Raw genomic sequence first — 22,214 nt, 5'->3', positions numbered from 1 at the left:
CTTATGTAATGAGAGTAAATGTGTCTGCTAAATATGGTTTTCATTGTAGAATATTGCATTAGCAGAGATTAGATTAGTCTTGGGCCTGGACTACATTTTTGTTTTTGTTTCTGTAAATACTAGTACAGCCTATTCGTCTTCAATTAACTGTGCTTTGACAGACACAGTTTCACTTCAACAGATAAAACAGTAATGCAAGCACATAACATACCTTGACATTGATCATCTGATGTAGTATCTTTGGGCTCCATATTTTGGCACACTGAAACAAGAAAAAAAAAAAACGAAAATGTGTAATTGCAGATTAAAAGATGCTTCTTCAGTTCAGAGTTCATACTTCAATTCATACTATCTCAGTATTCAAGTACATTAACTCTTTAGAGAAGATGATTCATTAATATCATTAACCTTATTCATTAACATATTGAAGTGGTAAAATAACAGCAAACTGATTATGTGTGATTATGTGTTTTCATCTTGTAGTATATTGTGGATTATTTTACACTCCTTGCATATTTAAAGGGATGCTTTAAGTACTTTTATGATTTTGTAGGCCATAAAACAAAGTCAAGTAAGATCAAAATCAATCTGTGACTTAATGTAGAAGTGTCCCAGACAATATTCATGAAAAATGTGAGAAAACAAATCCTCAAGGTGAGAGAGGCAATGTTATGTCGGGGGGTCTTTGAGACCAAGTGCAGAGAAATGAAGGGGGTCACTCACCTCCGGTCCTGGAGTCACAGTTCCCAGGGTTCCCATTGTTGCAGTTGCAGGGTCGACAACTCCCTTCCAGGGCCATGGGGTCTCCATAGTAGCCAGGGGCACACCTGAAAGATGTAATTCATGTGACTTGGAGCACTTTACTAACAGAACGGTAATGTATTCTAGGAGAGACAGCGAATGTCCTTCCCTTGGTCTTGCTCTCACTGTTGCAAAGGCAAGTGTTGATAAAAAATTACATTGTTATTGTGCAATCCACATTTAAGAGTAAGGCTACAATAGTCTGTTTAATTTAATGCCATACACACTTTCTAAACTGGAATACTGATTAATATCACATGTACATTAAATATAGTTATCCTGTTTAATGTATGCAAAGAAATAATTATAGGCCAGTTTTAACTGGTCATAAAACACTAACCTTTCACACTTGGCTCCAGTATAGCCTGGTTTACACGTGCACTCAAATCCTCTGCCGACCTCCCTGCATCCAGTAGCAAAACTGCAAAAATAAGAACAGACTTATGTGTTACAATGCATTACTTAATTAGCTTGTAGAGTTCGGTTTCTAAAATTCGGCAGATCATTGAGATCTCATTCAAAATCAAATTTGAAACTTCTGTATTATGCTTTTTAGAGAACAAATGACCATATCCAGGTGATGAGTTTCTCTCACCATACCAAAAAAAACAAACAAACATGTAAAACAACTTATGGTGATAATGTATTTAGCTGTATAACTCTATTTTAAAGTAACTGTGATTATTATTTTATTCTATTTTCTGTCTGAAGCAGAATTAAGCAAAACAATCGCATGCAACAGCTCATGGTCTATGAAAAGTACAAGAGCCCACCTGTTGGTAATCACCCTGAAAGGGCACGGGCAGATTTCGCAATTTCTCTGGGCAGCATTTCCATAGTAACCCTCTTTACAACGTTCACATTTGTCTCCTGCAGTGTTGTACTGGCAATTCTGAATACAAAAACAAAAAGTTGAAAACGTTTACGCACTTTCACTCTTCCCAGACATTCAGTTCAGGTGAAAAAGTGCTTGGAATGTGTATTAATCTGTGACTTAATTCACCTGGCTCACTTTTATAAGTAGATCAAATTAACGACTTCATGTGCGAATACAAATGAAGTCTGCTTTGACATATTGGCGAGGTGAACACATTTGTTTTTATCCCCCCGCTTTCACTCAAACTCAGCCACGCGCAGTTATCTCCAACCAGCATATCACTCAGTTCAAGCCCAGTCTTGTGAGTATTGCATAAGGACTAAAACATATGTGAAAACACAGCCAGAGTTCCTCAGGTTTCATAATATCAGCAAAACATATCTAGGAATGATGCGTACACAGCATTTTATCAGCAATAAGTAAGACTCCCTATGCTTTTTTATGCAAACAGATGTAGATGTGATGAAAACTCAGCTTCTTTTAATTGCAATATGGTGGTAATTCTGTATGTATTGTGGTTGGAAATTAGCCAGGAGGTGAACAAATATTGCTTGCATTTAACTGATAAACTAGTGATAAAGACAACTGCTCAATATGTTCCAGCTGCTGGCAGTAAAAGCAAAGTGAAAGATTGTTGTGCAGGGGCCAAGTCTAATGATTGCAATGTGAATCTAACAAACTACCAAAGAAGGAACAGTTCAGTAAATGTGTTCCACTGTTTTATATAAATCATTCTGTTCAAAGAAAATTTAACTTTTTTAAAATGTGTCTGGATTAGTGTGTGCATGTAATAATGAGCCTAAAACTTGAAGTAACCTCTAATATATATATTTGAAATATTTTAAACATTTAACATTTTCATTTTGATGTAACCTTGAGGAGATAAACACGCCTTGATTTTATATCACAGCATGGTATGCTGACCACAAAGTAACCACAAAAACCCTTGGTGAAAACCTGTCTAGACAGGGATGCCGATGTCATGCATGGTGGCAGGACTACTCAGCTAGGGTTTGGTTAGGTGAAACATTGGTCATGTATATGTAATTAGGTGAGTTGCAAAAGCAAGAAAGTTAAAAAAATGGATAAGATCTTTCAATAATTATTATAATCTACTTTACCCTAAAACCTGTTATGTGGTGAGATACTGGACTTAACTATCTGCTTAACTAAATCTTCTATAACTATCATGGTCTTAAATTTTCCAAATCGCAAATCCCCCACCCCCTTTCCAGAAGGCCACACAAGCAAAGGCAAGCAATTTCTCTTATTGAACCCTTACCAAGCATTTCCCTGTGCCGTCCTCACACTCAGTGGAAAGACCGTTACAGAGGCACTGGACACATCGACCAAGGTACGGACCGTTCCTGTCTCTGTAGTATCCAGGAGCACATTTCTATTTGATATCACAGAGAGACAGAAGTATATAAATGTTAAAAAAACAACAAAAATAAAACAATATTCATTGTATGTAATAATTCATCACATTGATGTATTTTTATCACAATCAGTTCACTTGCGGTGACAAAATCTCAATATAATTTTTCCCCACCAAAATATTTTTTTAAGAACAGAAACTGCTTTAATCCCTCATGTTTAGAGTAAGGCTGTTTGTTTAAATACACCAAAACTTAATCACACACAACACCAGCAATTGTTTCAATTTTAAAAGCTTTCTATTAAAAAACTAGCACACTTCACATGTATCCTAACTATCATTAATGATCTCAGTGCAAAGAGGGGCTCTTGAACAGAAGGCCCAACAGCAGTAGTCTCACTGTGATGAACCTGAGGGAATATCTGACAGGCAAGGTGTGGCTTTCGAGTTTGCAGCTATGCAGGGTGTGCTCAGTCTTATCATTACAAAGGATAATAGTTTGAAATTGTGTCCCTTAAAAAAATGAAACTGGAAACAGCCATAGGAATTAATAGAGGATTTATGAAGGCTTCTATTTTGCCATTTACCTGACAGAATTAACGACAATTTACAATCTTTAATGAACAATGTACTTCATTCAAAGCATAACACTTACAAATGATTACCTAAAAACATTTTTAAGTGTTTTAAGTGTCAAATTACAAAGAAAAGCTAAAACATTAATTTATATGAATAGATGTTGCATACCAGAAACGTTTCACAAATATTACCTGATTTGATGAACTTGCTGGAAAATCATTTAACGTTGGAAACAAGACCCTCTGTTGTTGCTTAAATGCTGAGCAGTGGCTTAAAACTACCACCCAAAGCACAAGCCACTTCAGTTTATTCATCCAAACTGTATCCCCCCACATCTTCCAAATATAATTCCTCTTCACTTTAACACGTCTCCAGTCAAATAATCCCCCTACTAGCACACCTCGCTCTTAAATCCACAGGTAACAGGACAAAATATGCTGGCTCCACCTTTATTCTTTTGAGTCATGTCTACTTGAGGAACGTAGTGGTTACATAAAAAAAATTCATAACTTTGCACTAACTATACACAAGCCAAAGGTTGCCTAGGTGTGGCACCTAGTGTTTTTCCTCGCCCATATGCAGTCAGACTGATCTAGACAGTTCCGGTACAGCACTCACCCTGAGTCACGTTGTACAAACTTGTAATGTGCATTGAAGAAGGCAGGGAGTGGTGGACCACTTCCCCACAGGCTATGTATTTTCCTTCTGTATCACAGAGTAATTTAATAGGGTGTGTTAAATGTATTTCATTTTGCCGCAGGGCCTATTTATCTAAGGGAAAACTATGCAACATATAAACTCAATTGAATTAACAATTCAAACAATAAATACAGTTGTAAGTATACATATATAATCAAATTTTATAATTTGTATTATTATACTATCCTTAATGATTAAATATTTAGTCAGTTTGTTCTTTAATATTTTCATAGAAAAAGGCTTTCGGTCTCCTATTCCAGCTGTAACAATAGAGACACTGGCTCATTATTGCAGAATGATTTGATTCCTGTAGTAATCTTATGATATATAATGATATATAAAATGGGAAGAAAGTAATCAGTCAGTTTTTATGAAAAGTTCCTATTAAAGGAAGTAACATTTCAAGTTATGTCAGCCATTATTACAAGCACAAATATAAAAAACGTCAATTACACTAGTTCACAAGGAAAATAAATGGCTACAATCAGGGGCGTTTCTACACTTCAAGTATTAGGGGGGCTTTGAAACAGTGTCCAGGACCGTTGGGGGGGGTGCAGACGGACTGTCGGACTGTTTGACCGTGCCATTACTTCAAAATCGTATTATTTTTAGGGGGGCAGAGAGAAAATACAGGGGGTTACAATTCTGTTGAGAGTGGATTAAAATGGTGGTCTGAATGTTTGTTATGTTACTAGTCTAACACACTGTTATTACCGTATAATAACAGATCAAATGGAAAATTAAACAAACCAACCAAATAAATCAGTTTTTTAATTAAGAAACAAAGAAATGCAGAATAAAGTCAATAATTAAAATATATGGAACAGGAGAGGCTTGTGTAAAGTAAAGGCCTTTTTTGTTAGTTATGTGGTGGTTGGGTGGGGGTAAGTGCTATATTAGCACAAAATAAATGCATAGAAGATGGGAAACATTGTTATTACGCAACTGAAGTCATACATCTCCTAAAGGGTGAGAATTTTGGCTCTACTAATTCAATATAACACTCTGTCTGGGCTTGCTCAAGTTTGTATTGCCGTGCTTTTCCTAGCAACGTGTGCCAGTCCAGTGGAGGTTATTTCACATCAAAGGCGTCATTAAATGTTTCCATTTATAGCGAAGAACAACAGTCTTGTGAGAAGCTAACCCCTTCCGAGACCTGATGAGGAATGATGAGTTTCATACCTGACATGAATCACCGCGGTCCTCAGGTGGACACGCACACACCTCAACGGTGTTGGCAGCGACTCCACTTCCTGTAGGGCTGGCTTCTTCCATCCCCACCTCACCCAGACTCAGGCGCTGGCTCTCTGAGAAGTACAGAGCTCGGATCCTGAAGCCGTCCAGGCCAGCCAGCACCATCATCAGCTCCTCTCTGGACACAGGGCTGTTGGTGGTGGCGTGCCGGAAATTACCCTGTCATAACACAGTGATCTTTCTTTTAGATTGAATGTCATGTTTAGGTGAAGCTACAGTTGTTGTTGCATTTCTTTTACATGGGAAACAATATTAAACCAACTTTTCTGTGTGGAAAGGTCTACCCTTATTTTGTACAGTGGATAACTGTTTATGACATAAGAAATCATGTAACTATGTAAAGAAAAATATTTCAGGTAGAAACCAGGGGTAGAATAGCATATTTGTGAAGACCTGCTACATGCTTCTTGGATACTTAGATTTCCTACAATGTCTTATTTTTTCTTAAGACATTTACTATATATAACTATAGATATCTCTATGATTGAAGGCTTGTTTACTCGGCACTTATACAGTCCTGTAATCAATTATTAACCTTCAGTATGAGACTTAAATAAATAATGCATTCTTCTACATTAAAATCACAAGTAACAACATCAAATATAATGTTCTGTGCATTTAGATACCACTATCAAAATGAAAACATATTCATCATACACAGTAGAATAAAAGTACATCATTTTTTAAGAGCAGTGTTCTACAGAATCCCATAGTACTGTACATACTCCAGCAAAGTCAATTCAAGCATCAAATACATACTTTTTTAAAGTACATGGTCTGCTGGTTTTCATTCAGACCAGGCACTCAATTACTCAGTTGAACCAATTATTGCTTCAAAGAGTGAAGGCTAACATGTTTTTCAGCCACTGACTAAAGACACCTACAAAACCAGAATTATTGAGGCTCTACACAATCAGTATTAACTAGGAAACAACCAACCAAACATTTATTGCTACATGTGGCTAGGTCAGCGATTCCAGCATTTCAGAAAAGTAATATTCAAAACAGGAACTTAAAAAACATTAATTATTTAATACAATTATACACTATGGTATTTCTTATTTAGACAAACATCTAACATTTTTTGCGAATTGTTTCTATAGAAGTATTGTACACCAAGCCTTGACAAGGTGGATTCATGTTATAACAGGTAGACTCCACATCCATTAAATTGTTTTCACAGTAGAATACCTATAACTGACAGTACTTGCACAGCCAAGCAACCTCTTCAAGCACCTGGTAAAATATAACATTTCTGTGAAAGTTCATTTTAGTTTCCACCAATGGCAGAAGGACCATTTCATTAAATCAAAATCAAAGCTCTTTTGTCTGCACTAAATACATTACACAGTCATTTATTTATAGTGAGGTATGAGGCTCAGTGAAAATATAATTTTCTTCTTCTTGGTAACATTAAAAAAAGTAGTTAAGATTACAGTTTGATTTAAAATGTTACACCGTATCCTCCTTGTGTATAGTAGCATGTACTGTTTTTATTTTCCTGTTATTAAATGTAATATATCCAGCAATCGCCTCTGTATTATCCCCTGTTGTTTTTCTGCTCAGATTTAGAAGCCCAAGGAAATTGTCAGACTTTTTCGATGAAGAATGGGCAAAAATTACGCCATCCCACTGCAAAGCTCCAAAAAGACTCAAAGCAGTAATTTCTGCCATTATGCAATCCGTACATTTCAATGTATATATTTTTATTGCAGGTTTTGGTAACAAATGACCTTGATCAATAGAGTTAAGAATTTCAGTTGACATTATTCATAACACATTAAAATGTGAACTTTCGATAGGGGAGAAAACTTTTCTATGGCACTGTATATCCCAGCATATACAGCATAAAAATTAATTGGAGTGGTAATATGTAGGTAAAAGTCAATTAGTAAATACAAATGCAGAAATAAAATTACTCCTTAGTAATAAGTAACTGAATATTTTCTGAAACTCATAAATACTGAAGATACACAATCAGAATAATAAAAGCTAAATATTGTTTCTCCTTACCTCAACCAACTGTACTCTCCCCTGATATAGCTTGTCTGGTAAGGGGTTCTGTGGGTCTAGATGCACTAAAGTCATTTGCTGCCCCTGTTAAAGCACATTAAAAAGATACACATCAAATCCCATTGAAGTAGATACTGCTATCTTGTTACTCTGTACAAAAAATATTAGAAAACTACAAATGGCTAATAAAATACAATAAGGGGTTTGTTGAACGAAATACTTTTGTAGCCAGGATTGCCTGTTTTAACATTCTTCACGTTCTACTGTGTCAATTAAAAACAGATCAAGCAGAAATGATATTTTACAGGTTGACAGCTTCCAGAATGCACCATTCATCATTATTTTCCTGCAGCTGTGATGTAAATATACATAATCTGGACAGCAGATCAATTAGCTTGCACATTAACAGAGTTGTTCTTTTATAGACTTTCCCAAATGGTAAATCAATGAAGACGTACAGTGAGCTGCACATCTGGCCTCTTTTCCAACAGTTGCATTCCTTCACTGGGAATGCCAAATGATTTCACTTGATAGGTAAGATAACCACCATATGAGGAAACCTGGAAAAGACAGACAGAGAGAATTATCAAACTACAGAGAAGCACAGCATCAAGGCAAGAAGTAAAGAAGAGGTAGATGGAGCAGCAGATTCATACACAGACAGTTAATCACTGGAGACCTTGGTTTAATTATGACTTGGTCATCAGTGAATTAAGGTCACTGCTCTCAGATCAAACACACTAGATAAAACGATTGTACACAGTACAGCCAAAGTGGGAAGTTTCACAAGGCTTGCTCCAAGAATTGACAAAGAATGGGACAAAACCACAATTTTATTGCCACTGCTTGGACTGCTAAGATAAGAGCTGAGCCACAATGACAGTGTAGTCTGGGTTACATCACATTACATCACTATGCCTGCCGTGTTCTAGTTTCAAACAAAAATCACTGATGGCCTATAGCAGGGGCCCTGCACTGCACTCACCCTGTCCCCCAGGTATGCTGCTGGTGCCGCCCAGTAGAGATCATGAACAGAGGCTGGGATCTCCTGGACATCAGCCACCACTGTGTTACTGGCAGGGTTAAACACCGTCGGGACATTCACCTGATCCAGCATCTCTAAACGCCACGCCTTCATGTCTACAAACTGTAGAGACACACATGTGATATGTTTGACAGACAAAAATTACCAGGTAATCAATCTCTCCCTTATGTTTTCTTAAACATGGCAGTTCAGAATCCTGATGCTAAATAAAATGTAGAAAAAAGATACAAAGTGCCTACCTTACTCCGCCGTTTACCAGATTTCTCACACTGATCTGTTGCTCCAAAGCAGAAACAGCTGGTGCATCCATTGGGACTGGCTGGGTCGAAATAGAAGGATCCAGGGCGACAGGCATCACACCTGCGTCCCACCACATTTTTCTAGAAAAAATAAGAAGGGAATTATATTTTGTTCATTATATATATGTGTTAAATATATGACAACTAACATAATATACTATGCATAATGGACTTCTCTATATTAAAAAAAAAATCAAACTGTAAAATTGTCATAACCAATTTTGCCAGATGGTAAAAAATAATTAAGACATTTTACATTCAGACAGCAAGTACAGTCTGTTGGAGTAATAAAGTATGTTTACTGACTTTATTTGGACACAACAACACAATCAAGTGAAAATGGCAAAAACAAAAAGCAAAACAAAATCCACACTTGAATCATCTTTTGTTGTTCATCAGCAAACAGATGAGGAATTAGACCAACGGCTTGTAATTGTGCGATTGTTCTGTCACTGAAGACTTGTTCTCTGAATGAGACAGAGGGAGGGTCACCTTGCAGAGGCACTGGCCAGTCTGAGGGTCACAGACTTCAGGCTGAGTCCCCCCCTGGTTGCAGTCACAGGGCACACACTCGGGGAATCGATAATATCCCACAGCACACCGATCACATTGCCGGCCAGCAATTCTGGGTTTACATCTGGAACAAAAAAACACAATATACTCCTGTATATTAACCACTCAGAGCAGTAAGGTGAAAGTCAAGCTAAACTACCCAGGTAGTGCCTCTAGTTGTAGGGTTACCTGTGCTTCCTAATTTTGTGTCAGTGCTTTTTCATTAAAGTGTTTTTTTGTTCCTTAATGTTTAATTTGCTGCTGCAGTGTGAGCCTCTTGCCCAGGCGGTTATTGTGATGTAGGATTTGTTCTAAAGATAGCCATAAAAAGCACCAATTGAACAGGGGTGCGGCTCACGTGCACTGGCCACTGCCCCGGTCGCAGTCGGTGATGGCGCTGCTGATGATGCCATGGTGGGAGCAGTTGCAGCCCTCGCAGCCAACCAGAGGGTGGTAGGCAAAGGTCTGCAACTGACACACGTCGCAGGAGGGCCGCACCGTCTGGGGCGGACAGATACACTGGCCCGTCACTTCATCGCACAGGCGCCGGCCGCAGTTGCAAGCTGTTGACAGGGTTTGCAAATGTTTTAGGGTCTGTCGGTTAACCCCAAGTTAAAATTTAAATTTGTTCTTGGCATACTTTCTAAATTACTTGAAACTGCAGTACTGCATATTCATTTTTTTCTACATTCTAAATTCCATAAAGGGTTTACTTCTGTTAACTTTATATTAGAGATACAGCTATGGCTAATGATGTAATATGTCTACCACGACAACTTTTAATTCTCCTAATTAGTACAAGGCAGAAGAAGATGTGTATTTTGTGACCGATATCCATTGATTGTAAGAGAAGAAGCACGCACAATGAGAATATACAATATAGAGAATATATGGAAATGCTCACGTTTGCAGTATGGAAACCCATAATAGCCCGTGGAGCAGCGACTGCACTGTCGGCCGATGACGTTCGGCCTGCAGGAGCACTGGCCCCCCTTGGGGCTGCAGGTCGGGCTGGTGGCCCCAGACTTGTCACAATAGCAAGGCAGAGCTCCATCATTGAAGAATGCCACCAGTGATTTTGCAGAATCTTTACAAAACTGGGATGAAGTCACCGGGCTATTCAAAGAAAACACAAATATCGGCTCTGTTGGTCCAACGCTATAGGTTGCACACAAAAAATCCAATGGACACAAACACAGTGTAATAAAACTAAATGTAACTTTTATAACGGCCATGCAGAATATGAGAAATCTTACAGTTTCTGTGAAAGTTTAACCAATCTGTAATAATGTTAAAAATATATATTTGTGCATATTTATACAAAATAAAAGTCTTACTTCCTGCACTATATTATCCAGGCTCAAAGTGTATTACAGACTTTTACAGCATATTCATGCTTTATCAGACTCACTAGAAAGCTACAATATTGAGTTTGGATAGAGAGGGTTGCCTAATTGTCAGTGTATTTTATTTACCCATGTTAGAGTGGCTTTGTTTTTCTGTACAACCACTAGAGGGCCCCAAGAACAATTAAATCATTAATGTTTCATGCCAAGAAACTGTACCCAAAACAGTGTGAACACTTCAACAGTCAAGTGAAGCCATGCTCCAGGAGCAGTATACAGCAGTATACATGTTATAAGGTGTAAATGCTGAAATGTGAATAAAACCATATTTCAGCACCAAGGCACCAATGCAGGCAGTACATTTCTGATGAGTCACATTAGACCTTTCACAGTTACTGAAAGAATTGTGGTTTAATGCGCCAGACATAAAAGATGAATCACATTAACAATAAAATGTATTTGTCCAAGCACAGTTTATAGACTTACTCAATGTAAAAGCTGTTTCCTCCACATTCATTGATAAAATCAAATGACTTATCCAAAGGTTTTTCATTAAGCAGGTCAGGGGTATAATTATCTGCAGGAACAACCAAGATGTAATCCTGTAAGAGAACAAAGCAAGACATAAAATCAAATTAAGTACTTTACATCTACAAAAAACACCAGTTAGTTTCAAAAGAGAGACTTCCTGTTGTCTGCAAACCTTGATTTTGGATCAAGACGGCAAGAGGAAAGGATCTAAGTGACTTTGGAAGGGCGATCATTATTGGAGAAGGAATTGCAGGAGCTTCAGACAAAGACTGTTCAACTGGATAGTGTTCTTGACAAGTGGGCGAGTGCACGTGTGGCGGCACCAAGAGAACGGTACAGGCCTGACTGCTTGACACCTACAGTGAGGGGGTCCGGAGGCTCTGTTATGCTGTGGGGGGCATTTTCCTTGCATGGTTTGGGTCCACTTGTCCCTTTAGAGGGAAGGGTCACTGCAAATCATTACAAAGTTATTCTGAGTGATCACCTTTATCTTATCGTGAAACATTTATATCCTGATGGGAGTGGTCTCTTCCAGGATGACAATGCCCCCATCCACAGGGCACGAGGGCTCACTGAATGGTTTGAGTTAAAAAATGATGTGAATCATATTCTATGGCCTTCGCAGTCACCAGATCTCAACCCACCTATGGGAGATTTTGGACCGACATGTTAGACAGCGCTCTCCACCACCATCATCAAAACCCCAAATGAGGGAATATCTTTTGGAAGAATGGTGTTCATCCCTCCAGTAGAGTCCAGAGACTCATAGAATCTGTGTCAAGAGCATTGGAGCTGCTCTGAGACACTTTATTTTATTTTTTCCTTTCATTTGTCACCCGTCTGTATATGTCTCTCCACGTAGTATAAAAAACAAAAAACACAAAGCTTTGTCTGCATCTGACAAAAAAAGCATATTTGAGGAGAATAGATGGAAAGAGGTATAGGTTTAGACCTATTCTTTTTCTTGTTTGTTTGTTTCTAGCTTCTTTACTGTAGACTATATGTAATAGCTGATATATATAATATAAAAAAATATCTGTAATATCCGTATTTATTTTATGCTTACCAGAGTCAGTGTCTTCCCTTGCGGGACCTTCAGGGTTATCATGAGGTTCAGATCAGGGACATCCAGCGCGATCTGGCTCTCTGCAATCACCTGATCACGGCAACCCGAGACACGGGGGCAGAAAGAGGCATTGAAGGACCCTGCAGCAGGAATGAGGAGGAAAGGAAGCTTCAGCACATGTGCCACACTAAAGTAAGTTAACTTAATCCACATGTACATTTCATCACAAGGTACATTGCTGCAGAGATTCCTTAATTTCATCTGTAGGCACCTTTGATCCTTTGGTCTGAAGAAGCTCAAGCCTCTGAAAGTTAATCTGTACTTTAAAGAGCATAATCACATTACTTCATAGATCATTAGTTTCCTTTATGCTCCTACAATAATTAGTCTGAAGGGATCAATTGCATTCCTGAAAGCTTGGACCTTTACAAGATTTCACACTATTATTGTTATTATCCTAAGAAAACAGACTCACAACAGTTCGTCCTTTCAAAAGCATCCTGTCTTAAAGAGGGTCGTTAGCGTTATACAATATTGAGTAAGGTTCATCAATGGAGCTTGTCAAAAAGACAACAACAATCTAGCAATGCCAGTTACAAAGAAAACATCTACCCAGTTTACATGTTTCTTTAAACAAAGTAAAACAAAATAAATATGAAATGCAATGCCTTCATTTAAAAGTAATCCTGTGTGATTTTTCCTATCATGTCATGGACCTTCTGAATTATTTTACAGAAACAGATGAGACATTTTAAATATATGTGTAAATCCCTTTTAAGCAAATAGACTTTTTCTTCATGAGTACAGCAGCAGACTTATAGCCGAGTTTGGACTGTTAATCCAACTGTCAAAATGCTGTTCAGAAAGGATACTGCATAGCAAAAAGTCTGTTTTTACTTCCCAATCTGGATTCTGAAGTCCAGCTATTTTGTCAATAGAACACATGTGTGAGTAACTGCACATGAACTGAAGTGCAAGGCAAGCAAACACATTTTAGTCTGTAGGCATTTGCTTACATCAGAATTGACCTGAAGAACAGAAATCAATTTGTGAAGAGAAATCCCATGTTGACGAGAGAAATCATAAACAAAGACAGGAAGCTCAATTAATGTAATAAGTAAAAAAAAAAAAAAAAAAAAAAAATTGTAAGATGGGAAATAGTCATGAAGCTAAGCACTGTTTTTAACATTTTAACAAGGAAATGTGTGGCATGACACAACAGCTCACCAAGCCAGGGTCTCCCTCCATCAACCTCGACTGCCACTGGGAAGGACAAGTGCTCTGGCTGACGGAAATGCACAACAAACACAAATCTGTCCACTCTGGGAACTCGTGTGCTGAAGGTTATTTGATTCTGCAATCAAAAAATAATAATAATAACACTCCCATATCACATGTCATGCTTTTATCTAAAAATAGGAGAAGTTTCACTTGTTACTTTGCACAAAAAAGATATATAACAAAAGTTAAAAACACACTCAAACAGCTCTCAAGTTCTCTAGCCACCTTCTGTCTGGCAAAGAACTCTCTCAAGTTGGGTCGATTCTCATGAGTTTGACTCCCCCAGGCTTGCTGAGAATTCTTTAACAATTGGGCCAACTGTAGTTTGAAATGTCTTTCCTTTCTCTTTCTGTTCATTAAGCTGTACCTGAGGGGATTTGAGCAGTACACCATCCCCTCGAGGGTTATGAGCAGTCAGTGCAGCAGCTCCCCGTGTACTTCGACGTACCACAACAGACTGTGGACTTCCTGATCCGAAAGGCAGAAGCCCATCTCTGGCTGCATCTAAAACAATGGCTGATGGGGGCACTTCATACTGGGACTGAATACAGAACGTACTGTGAATAAAAATCAGAATGAGAAGAAACGTGTTGACTAGGGTGGAGCTCAAAGTCATGGCAAACCTATACAAAAACATTTTTGAATGTATTCTGCTTGTAAAATATAAGATGATTCACTGTCATTGGGGTCCTTAACCTACTAATTTTTCTTACAGATTCACAAGAGTTAATTTCTTCCTTGATGTATGAAAAGTTTTCACAGACGTGGACTTCTTCACAAAGAGTTTCACATTTTAAACTACCTGCTAATTAAAATCTCAAAAGACCGGAGAAACATGCATTTGTTTGTTTTAACTTAGTTGGAGTTTACCCATAAAAGATTCCTTATGTTCAAGTCTTATATTGCTGTTTTTATATACTGCACATCTAACATCAACACTGACAAAAACATCAAATATATTTGTTGCCATTTGACTTAATGAATTCAGTTAGCTGAACACTCAAAAGTACATTTGTAAAATTCCTGTTGATCAGCAGAAAACAGAGAAGCAATCTTATTTGCAACTTAATTATTTATGGGAAGTTGGTTGGCAATCTGAGCTGCCAAAAATAATCAACTGCTTGTGTTTCTCTAGCCTTTTTAAATGTTATATTTATTGTTTTTTAATTTAATTTCAGTGAAATAAACATTCCACCCAGCAGCAACCAATCTGCATTAATAATATTTTGTTTATCATACCCTGTCAAAAGTCAAAACACATTTCATCTCCCCCCGGTCCTTGCTTTTGTGTGTCATTCTATGGAGAGTTTAGTTCAGTGTTGATACAGTTCATCTGATATTTCCCAAAAGCCCAGCTTTTTCTAATCCTTTCACTCTCCACTAGCTTGTCGGACAGAATCCAGACTAGCTCTCTCATTAAAAGGTTTCAAATTTACTGGACCATTCAACAGACAGTCTTTCTAGTTCGTTATTATATCAACCCTGGCTTTTTTGTGTATTTATGAAATGCCGAATTCAAGCGTGCATATCATCTTCTACATTATAAAAAAAGTACTAAGTACAAAGATGTTCTCTGAGTGACCGTTTTTGTTTGTAAAACTATACCCCATTAAGAACGCTCCTTTTAGTGTGCATTCGGCCTGAAATACAATCTCATGTTGATTAAAGCATTCCGACACAACAATATTTTGTGTATATTTATGCTTGTACGGTCTATAAACACAATTCTAAATTATTACTCTCCTCTTTGATTGGTCTGCTATACCAATAAATCCTACTTTGTGTGACAGAAATATAAAACTTTCGACATTTTTATTATTATGTTTTATTATTATTATTGAGCCAGGTGTGTGACATTGACACCCTCAGCTGAACTGGTTTTCACCGCTTACACGACCTTGAAGCGCAGCTGTTCACTTTGAAAAAAAACTTCTTAAGAAATGATTGTGAAGCCACACTTCACATCATAACCTTTGATGTTAACAAGGTTTATAAGCAATCCCTTAAACAAGCAGCATCTAAGTTTTCTTTGATGTGTAATAGTCACAATATGTGGAACATATGTGTATTGGCATGGTTAATATAATGAAAATACTGAAGTGAACTGTTGATAAATGTACATTACCTGTCTTCAGAAAAGTGTCCATGGGTGGCAACACAGAGCACATTTGGGCTCACATACTCTGTGGAAAACTCCTCCGCAGGAACAATATAAACCTTGTACTAAGATGGAATACATATATGAGCATTAATCAGAAAACAACAATGTATGACAATGAAAAACAGAACTTTCACTTCTCTGTAAATACAGTACCTAGGAGATGTATATCCAGTAGTTCGCCCTGTAACAAAACCTTGTGGATACGTTCAGATGACAAGTGTGTAAGATACGAGTAGAAAGAAACTGTTTATCACTACAAATTGTGTCTTGCTGTGAGTGTCGGAGAATGCGGATACTCTACAGTGAAATCTGATCTAGAGTATGCACAAACGTAGTGTAAAATAGAGAATAAAAGACAGATTTGCTAAAACATTGTTGAAAGACTGTCAACTAAACTCAGGAGAGACATTAATGTGTATAAAAACTGGAAACCCAATATTGGCAGAGGGAGTTCAACTGCCAGATCATTCATCAGCACAAGGGCAGTACCACACATGGAAAGAATAGGCCATTCGCCCCACTCAAGTACATTTAAACCTTATCTAAAAAAAAAAACAATACATGAGGACATGACTCACTGGGAATTAAAGACTGTACACTGTATCAAGATTTTATCAATATGAAAGTAACAGTGAAACCATCAAGAGGGCAATTATTGAATGTGTACTATAGAGGAGTCAGGGTGTATTGCTTCTCAAGGTCAGATCTTACCAGAAGAAAACTGGCTGTGGAGGCCTGAAGGATAAACTCAAATTTATGAGGCAGCTCGAACACAGCAATACGATTCTGTCCATCGACTGCAGCGCTGCGACACAGGAAGCTGAACAGAAAATAATGCAAGTCAAGTTTTCAAATGGGGTTTTAAGCTGATGACTTTTTAAAACTAAATACCCTGCTTAAAAAGTTCCATTAATTTGATATGAATTTGATTTGAGTTATTCTCCAATATATGAGTGTGTTTTGCTTTTATACATTATGAAAAAAATACAGTGACAATAAAGGTGACTTCCAGACCTGTATTTGCAGCTGTATATATTTGCTCGTCCCTGGTTGACAGGAGCAGGGTGGTTGTTTATGACAATGTTGACATTCTGCACAGTATCGTCCTCGTTGGCATACTCCAGAACCATCACGTATTTACCTGGCCGAGGCACTCGCAGTGTGAACTGCAGCCTAGCCTGAGAAAAACATCCAAAACACATCTGGGTCAAACACCTGAAAGCCAAACAAGAACCATATGCACATGTTTCTGTAACTAACAGTACACAACGGGGAGAATTTTATCAGCGGAAAACAGTGTATTATATATATCCTGAGGGAAGGCCTAAGGGGGCTGTGGGACACACCTGTCTGCCACTGAAAGAGGCCATCTCCGGGTGCTGGGATGTGGGCTGCCGTACACGAACTTGTCTCTTCCTGCGGCCTCGTGACGAGTACAGGCCTTCGGTCCCCAGAACGGCCGGAAACCTGTCCATCGGCACATGCTTATACAGCAAGCAGCTGCATCAGGGGACAAAAATAAAACTGCGTGAGGTGTGATCCCTCCTCATTAGTGGCAATGTTTACATGTGAGTGTTAGCACTGTTTCCTGTGCATTCAGACAGTTCTTCATGTACTTCACTGCCACCCTACCCTAAACATAAAAAACAAATACACTACTTTTTTATTAGTTCATGAGGCAGATTCTGCTAGTAGTGCAAAAGTTGTTGATGCATTTATTGTTTATTTTGCCAAATCTGAAGAATAGGCTGAAAGTTTGTTCCTTAGAATTTTTTTTTTTTTTTTTCAGGTAAACAATCCAATATATATTGTCCATCATTTCCCAGAATATTTTGTAAGTGATTAAGCAGATATTGCATGGAGTGAAAAAACGTACTTCTTGTTGGAATTCTCTACAGGGATCTCATATGTGCACGGTTCAGTTATCTTCATTGCCAGGATCGGAGCTTCATAATAACTACTTGGCAGCAACACTAAATAATCCTATAAGAGTAGGCAAACAAAGTCAAAGTGAGAAAATCTGTAAATCAGGCACGAAAGATCAAGAAACTGTAAACTGATTTCATAAATGTTAAAAGCTGCCTACTTGGTTATCATTAAAAGTTAAACTTGGTATTGCATTTAACTTGCATCTCCCATATCAAGGTTGTTCAGAAAGTTAACATGTTCCAGATTTGATATAATTATACATGTTTTCACTAGAATAAAGCCTTCCTGCCCAGTTATTTTTTCACTTTTAACAGTGATTTGATAACTATTTGCCCTGACTTGGACTCTCAAATACAGAAACCTTTAATTTGGAATACACTAAAACAGCAAACATAAAAAATAAGAGTTTTGCAAAGCACTCAATATAAATTGAAAAAGTAATTAGACAATTCTGAAAACACATACATTTGAGAGCATGTCTTTCTTATTCACAATAAATGCTGTGATACAGCTCTTATCTATGGCAAACTGCCTTGCAGGCTCCTTCACTTCAATGTACACAACATTACTCACCAGGAGAACTCCCTCCGCCTGGATGCTGATGATCCACTTTCCTGGCACAAGTGGGAAAGGATCCGCAAACCCATTCCCTGGGACTGTAAGGAAAGCTGCAGATGGACTGGGTGGGAAAATCACCTCTTTGCTTTGTCCGGGCCCTAAGAATAGAACCGAACAGTCCGTAAGGAGTTTAGACAATGCCTTATTTACAGTGCTTATGTGCTTATGTTTCGTTGTTTTCTAGCCTTCTTAAGTTATCAGTCATATTCCTACTTGTTCATTGATACATATATATATATATATATATATATATATATATATATGACATATGTTAATTAACATTATTAAAACATTAGCATAAAGTCTCATGAAAACCTGGAACAAAAATGGGAGAAGAATGAATGGTGTTAATGTAAATAAATCTGCAAATGGTAGCTGGTGAGATTAAACTTGGCATGCGAGCATTACTGACAGTTAGTCAAAAGTGAAAATATGGAGTGCTTAATTCAAACAAACATTCTCCACAGATCAATGATTAACAAGGATGAAGTAAAGGAGATGCAAAAGGTTATGCTATTGGAGGTAAAAGACTTGGCAATACACTTCTCTGTTGTTGTTTTTTGTGTAGATAAATCTGCATGGCACACAATAAATACGTTTTTAATTATACATTTTCTTAAACAGTTACTTAAAACAGACAGATATACTAAATATGTGTGTAATGAACTCTTACAATTCAAACAATAAAAAGTGTATTCAGTGTATTATGGTAGAATTTAACAGACAACCAATTGCAACTGGGGCCTTGATGATGGATATAAACATATAAGTTCGGTTCAAAAAGACACACAATGTTAAATACAAACACAGCCTTCACGGTTCTCTGTGATAAAAAAAATCATGATATAGAATAATGAGGTAACAAAGGAAAAAACAGCTTGGCTTGACAGCAGCTCTGAGTTCACAAATGTAGTTAGTCTTACCTGTGCTCCCCCGGACCTGGGAGGCAGTTACATGACCGAACACAGTCGCGTCCCCGGGGTTAACAAACCTCAGGATGACACGGAACAAGGAGTGCCTTGTCTCATCCACATGCACTGTTATTCTGACTTCATTCTGAAAAAGGGGAAGTCAATAAAGAACTGACAGGAGCAGGGACGAGGAAAATGGAAAAGTTAGCATCGAGAGGTGACTGAGAGCTGGCCATGCAAAGAGATAAGCCGATCGGGGAGGCCGGGAGAACACAACAGGACACAGGTTGAGACGCTGTCACTTACAGTTACAGCAAGAGCGAAAATCTACTTCTTCAGCAACCAAGATCCTCCCTTTAGCGGCCCCTTTGGAAGCTGGGGTTGCGAAATGGACTACAATATGGTAGTGGCTAGCAGAAGTCACAGTGATTGGCAGGACCACCTCTGGCTGGGAAGAAACAGTATTAAGCAAGGGAAAGGGGACTGCGCAACAATTAACACCACCACCAAAAGACCCTCAGATCCCAACATCCAGCACCCACAACCCAAAGCAGCAGTACATACAGCGTGAAACAAATAAAAGATACTAAACAAATTACATACAATTCTTCACAAAAAATGTAGGAGTTGTTTATCAAAAATGTGAAGAAATGACAAGCATCCCCAATAAAAGTATGCTACTTAATCTAGTTAAATGGTTAATTTGTGTATATATCCTATTAAGAAATATGCTATCCTCTGTTTGTTTTCCCAACTCTGGAGAGTGTATGCAGCTACAGAGAAATCCAGTGAAAACAACTTATCGTTTCAAATAGGAACCAAAGAACATAAAGATTGCTTGATCTTGTTTTAACATTTCATACTTGAGCAGGTGACATGACTGTGTAGCCCCTCCAGCTGAAGTTTGGAAATTCCTGTTGGTTGTAGCCGAAGCGCACAGTCCTGCCGTTGGGAGTGATGCCATCTTCGGCTTCATACTTCATATGATGGAGGTCAGGAAAGTAGAAGTTTCTCTCTGGCCTTTTAACAAAGAGCAACAGAATGTATCTTGGTTTATGAGAAAGAATATTGTGATTAAAAGCTAGTGCCTCGGTATCAACATGACTAATGTGTTTTTTACTATGTTGACTGTGAACATTGGTCAGTAATAAAAACTGTATTGAAAGAAAAACATATTTTCTATTCTTACTGGTTGCAGGTGCGTCCCACCACATTCTTCCGGCACAGACACTGGCCTGATCTCTCATCACAGCCTTGGCTGACAGACCCACCGATATCACACTGGCATCCTAATAGCCGGGACACCAGAAGCATTGTTCATTGAGAGATATCATTACAAACATCTGCCTGTTTTCTCTGTATGGTATTTTTCATTCACTGAAAAGCAAACCACTGTCAAACCTGTCCATAACTTTTTATTAGTAATGGATAATGTGTTATTTTACAAATGGATAATCTTTCAAAACAACTGTATAACAAAATATTGTCTTTATAACAACTAGTCAAAGCCAACCTAACACAACCAGTTGCCCTATTATCTTGGAACAGCATCTTAAGAATTAAAGTTTTTCTTGTTATATTTCTGCAGGAAAACTAAATGCATTGCAACATTCAGACTGGTATTATACTTTTTCATGTTTTATTTGTATCTGCCAGAAACTTTAAACCAAATAAAATCAACACATGGATTAGTTAATTCAAAAACAAAAATACGAGATAATCACTTAACAATAGCTGTCTACTGTAGTGACCTCTATGCTTGAAAGACTGTAAGGTTATGCACATGGGTGGAAAGTAACAAATTACAACTAGAAATTACATATTACAATTACAATATAACCAGTGTGTTTTTGGTGTATGGTTCCATATTTCACTGTTCACTCACCCTGACAGCCAAAGTAATGTTTCTTCTGTAACTGGAAGTATCCATCCTTGCAGGTATTGCAAGTGTGACTACAGGTATTCAGTTTGCAGTAGCATTCACCACTTTTCTAGAAGAATAAAAACACAAATCCAATGCTTACAATTTTAAATCCTCCTGTTTATGCCATTAGAAAACTAAATGTGATTAAAAAACATGTATCTACAGATCATACCCAAATACTCCCAAGTGAAACAAATATCCTAGAAATGTTCAGAATAATTATAAAAAGTGTCCACCCCCATTGTAATGGCAATCCTTAATTAGCACAGGTGTAATCAATCAGTGATACAGTTATTCACATGATTTCAGGATAAATTCAACAGTTCCTGTAGGTTCCCTCTGCTGGGATGTGTATTTCAAAACAACCATGAGCACCAAGGAGCTTTCAAAAGAACTCCAGGACAAAGTTGTTGAAAGGCACAGATCAGGGGATGGGTACAAAAATATCAAAAGCCTTGAATATCCCTTGGAGCATGGTCAAGATGACTATTACAATGTGGAAGTTGTATGGTACCACCAAGACCCTGCCTAGATCAGGCTGTCCCACCAAACTGGATAACCGAAAAAGAAGGAGACTGATCAGAGAGGCTACCAAGAGCCAATGGCAACTTTGCAAGAGCTACAGGCTTTTATGGCCAAGACTGGTCAAAGTGTGCATGTGACAACAATATCCAAAGCACTCCATCAATCTGTCCTGTATGGTACTCAAGATAGACTACCTTGAATACTGTCTGAAGTATGCAAAAATGTATCATGGAGTAGCTGTGCAGACTAGTTGAAGGCATGACAAAGAAACTCACCTCTCAAAAACAGCGCAGGATTTAATAAAATACAATAATTCATTAAAAAGTATGTGTCATCCTTTAAATTCTACTCATTTCAAGAATAAGAATATAGCAGAGGAATTAAACTTCACAATCTACTTTGAATAGCATTAATTGTGTTTAAGT

General features: G+C 37.8%; 1 protein-coding gene across 3 annotated transcripts in view; it reads right to left on the bottom strand.

The window, feature by feature from the left end:
- The window catches only part of LOC136765078 (laminin subunit alpha-3), an 81,248-nt gene that overhangs the window by 22,357 nt on the left and 36,677 nt on the right, over positions 1 to 22,214 (bottom strand). For 2 of the 3 annotated variants that reach the window (XM_066719552.1, XM_066719555.1), the window contains exons 20-46: positions 21,226 to 21,331; positions 20,530 to 20,629; positions 20,204 to 20,360; positions 19,647 to 19,788; positions 18,385 to 18,527; positions 17,759 to 17,865; positions 17,229 to 17,382; positions 16,897 to 17,060; positions 16,594 to 16,702; positions 15,847 to 15,944; positions 14,089 to 14,278; positions 13,668 to 13,794; positions 12,441 to 12,580; positions 11,330 to 11,445; positions 10,402 to 10,613; positions 9,856 to 10,060; positions 9,438 to 9,582; positions 8,886 to 9,026; positions 8,587 to 8,748; positions 8,060 to 8,161; positions 7,602 to 7,685; positions 5,517 to 5,747; positions 2,961 to 3,074; positions 1,575 to 1,693; positions 1,142 to 1,222; positions 724 to 827; positions 212 to 262 (exon numbers count right to left, since the gene is read on the bottom strand). In XM_066719552.1, the coding sequence (XP_066575649.1) occupies positions 212 to 262; positions 724 to 827; positions 1,142 to 1,222; positions 1,575 to 1,693; positions 2,961 to 3,074; positions 5,517 to 5,747; positions 7,602 to 7,685; positions 8,060 to 8,161; positions 8,587 to 8,748; positions 8,886 to 9,026; positions 9,438 to 9,582; positions 9,856 to 10,060; positions 10,402 to 10,613; positions 11,330 to 11,445; positions 12,441 to 12,580; positions 13,668 to 13,794; positions 14,089 to 14,278; positions 15,847 to 15,944; positions 16,594 to 16,702; positions 16,897 to 17,060; positions 17,229 to 17,382; positions 17,759 to 17,865; positions 18,385 to 18,527; positions 19,647 to 19,788; positions 20,204 to 20,360; positions 20,530 to 20,629; positions 21,226 to 21,331 (3,604 nt within the window). Of the gene's footprint in view, positions 1 to 211; positions 263 to 723; positions 828 to 1,141; positions 1,223 to 1,574; positions 1,694 to 2,960; positions 3,075 to 5,516; positions 5,748 to 7,601; positions 7,686 to 8,059; positions 8,162 to 8,586; positions 8,749 to 8,885; positions 9,027 to 9,437; positions 9,583 to 9,855; positions 10,061 to 10,401; positions 10,614 to 11,329; positions 11,446 to 12,440; positions 12,581 to 13,667; positions 13,795 to 14,088; positions 14,279 to 15,846; positions 15,945 to 16,593; positions 16,703 to 16,896; positions 17,061 to 17,228; positions 17,383 to 17,758; positions 17,866 to 18,384; positions 18,528 to 19,352; positions 19,486 to 19,646; positions 19,789 to 20,203; positions 20,361 to 20,529; positions 20,630 to 21,225; positions 21,332 to 22,214 lie in introns of all 3 variants that reach the window. The other variant, XM_066719554.1, reaches the window with a different exon arrangement.

This window comes from Amia ocellicauda, chromosome 2 (genome assembly GCF_036373705.1).
Source record: "Amia ocellicauda isolate fAmiCal2 chromosome 2, fAmiCal2.hap1, whole genome shotgun sequence".
NCBI classification, from domain to species: Eukaryota; Metazoa; Chordata; class Actinopteri; order Amiiformes; family Amiidae; genus Amia; species Amia ocellicauda.
Note: the sequence above shows the minus strand (reverse complement) of the source record. Positions and strands in the feature narration are given on the sequence as shown.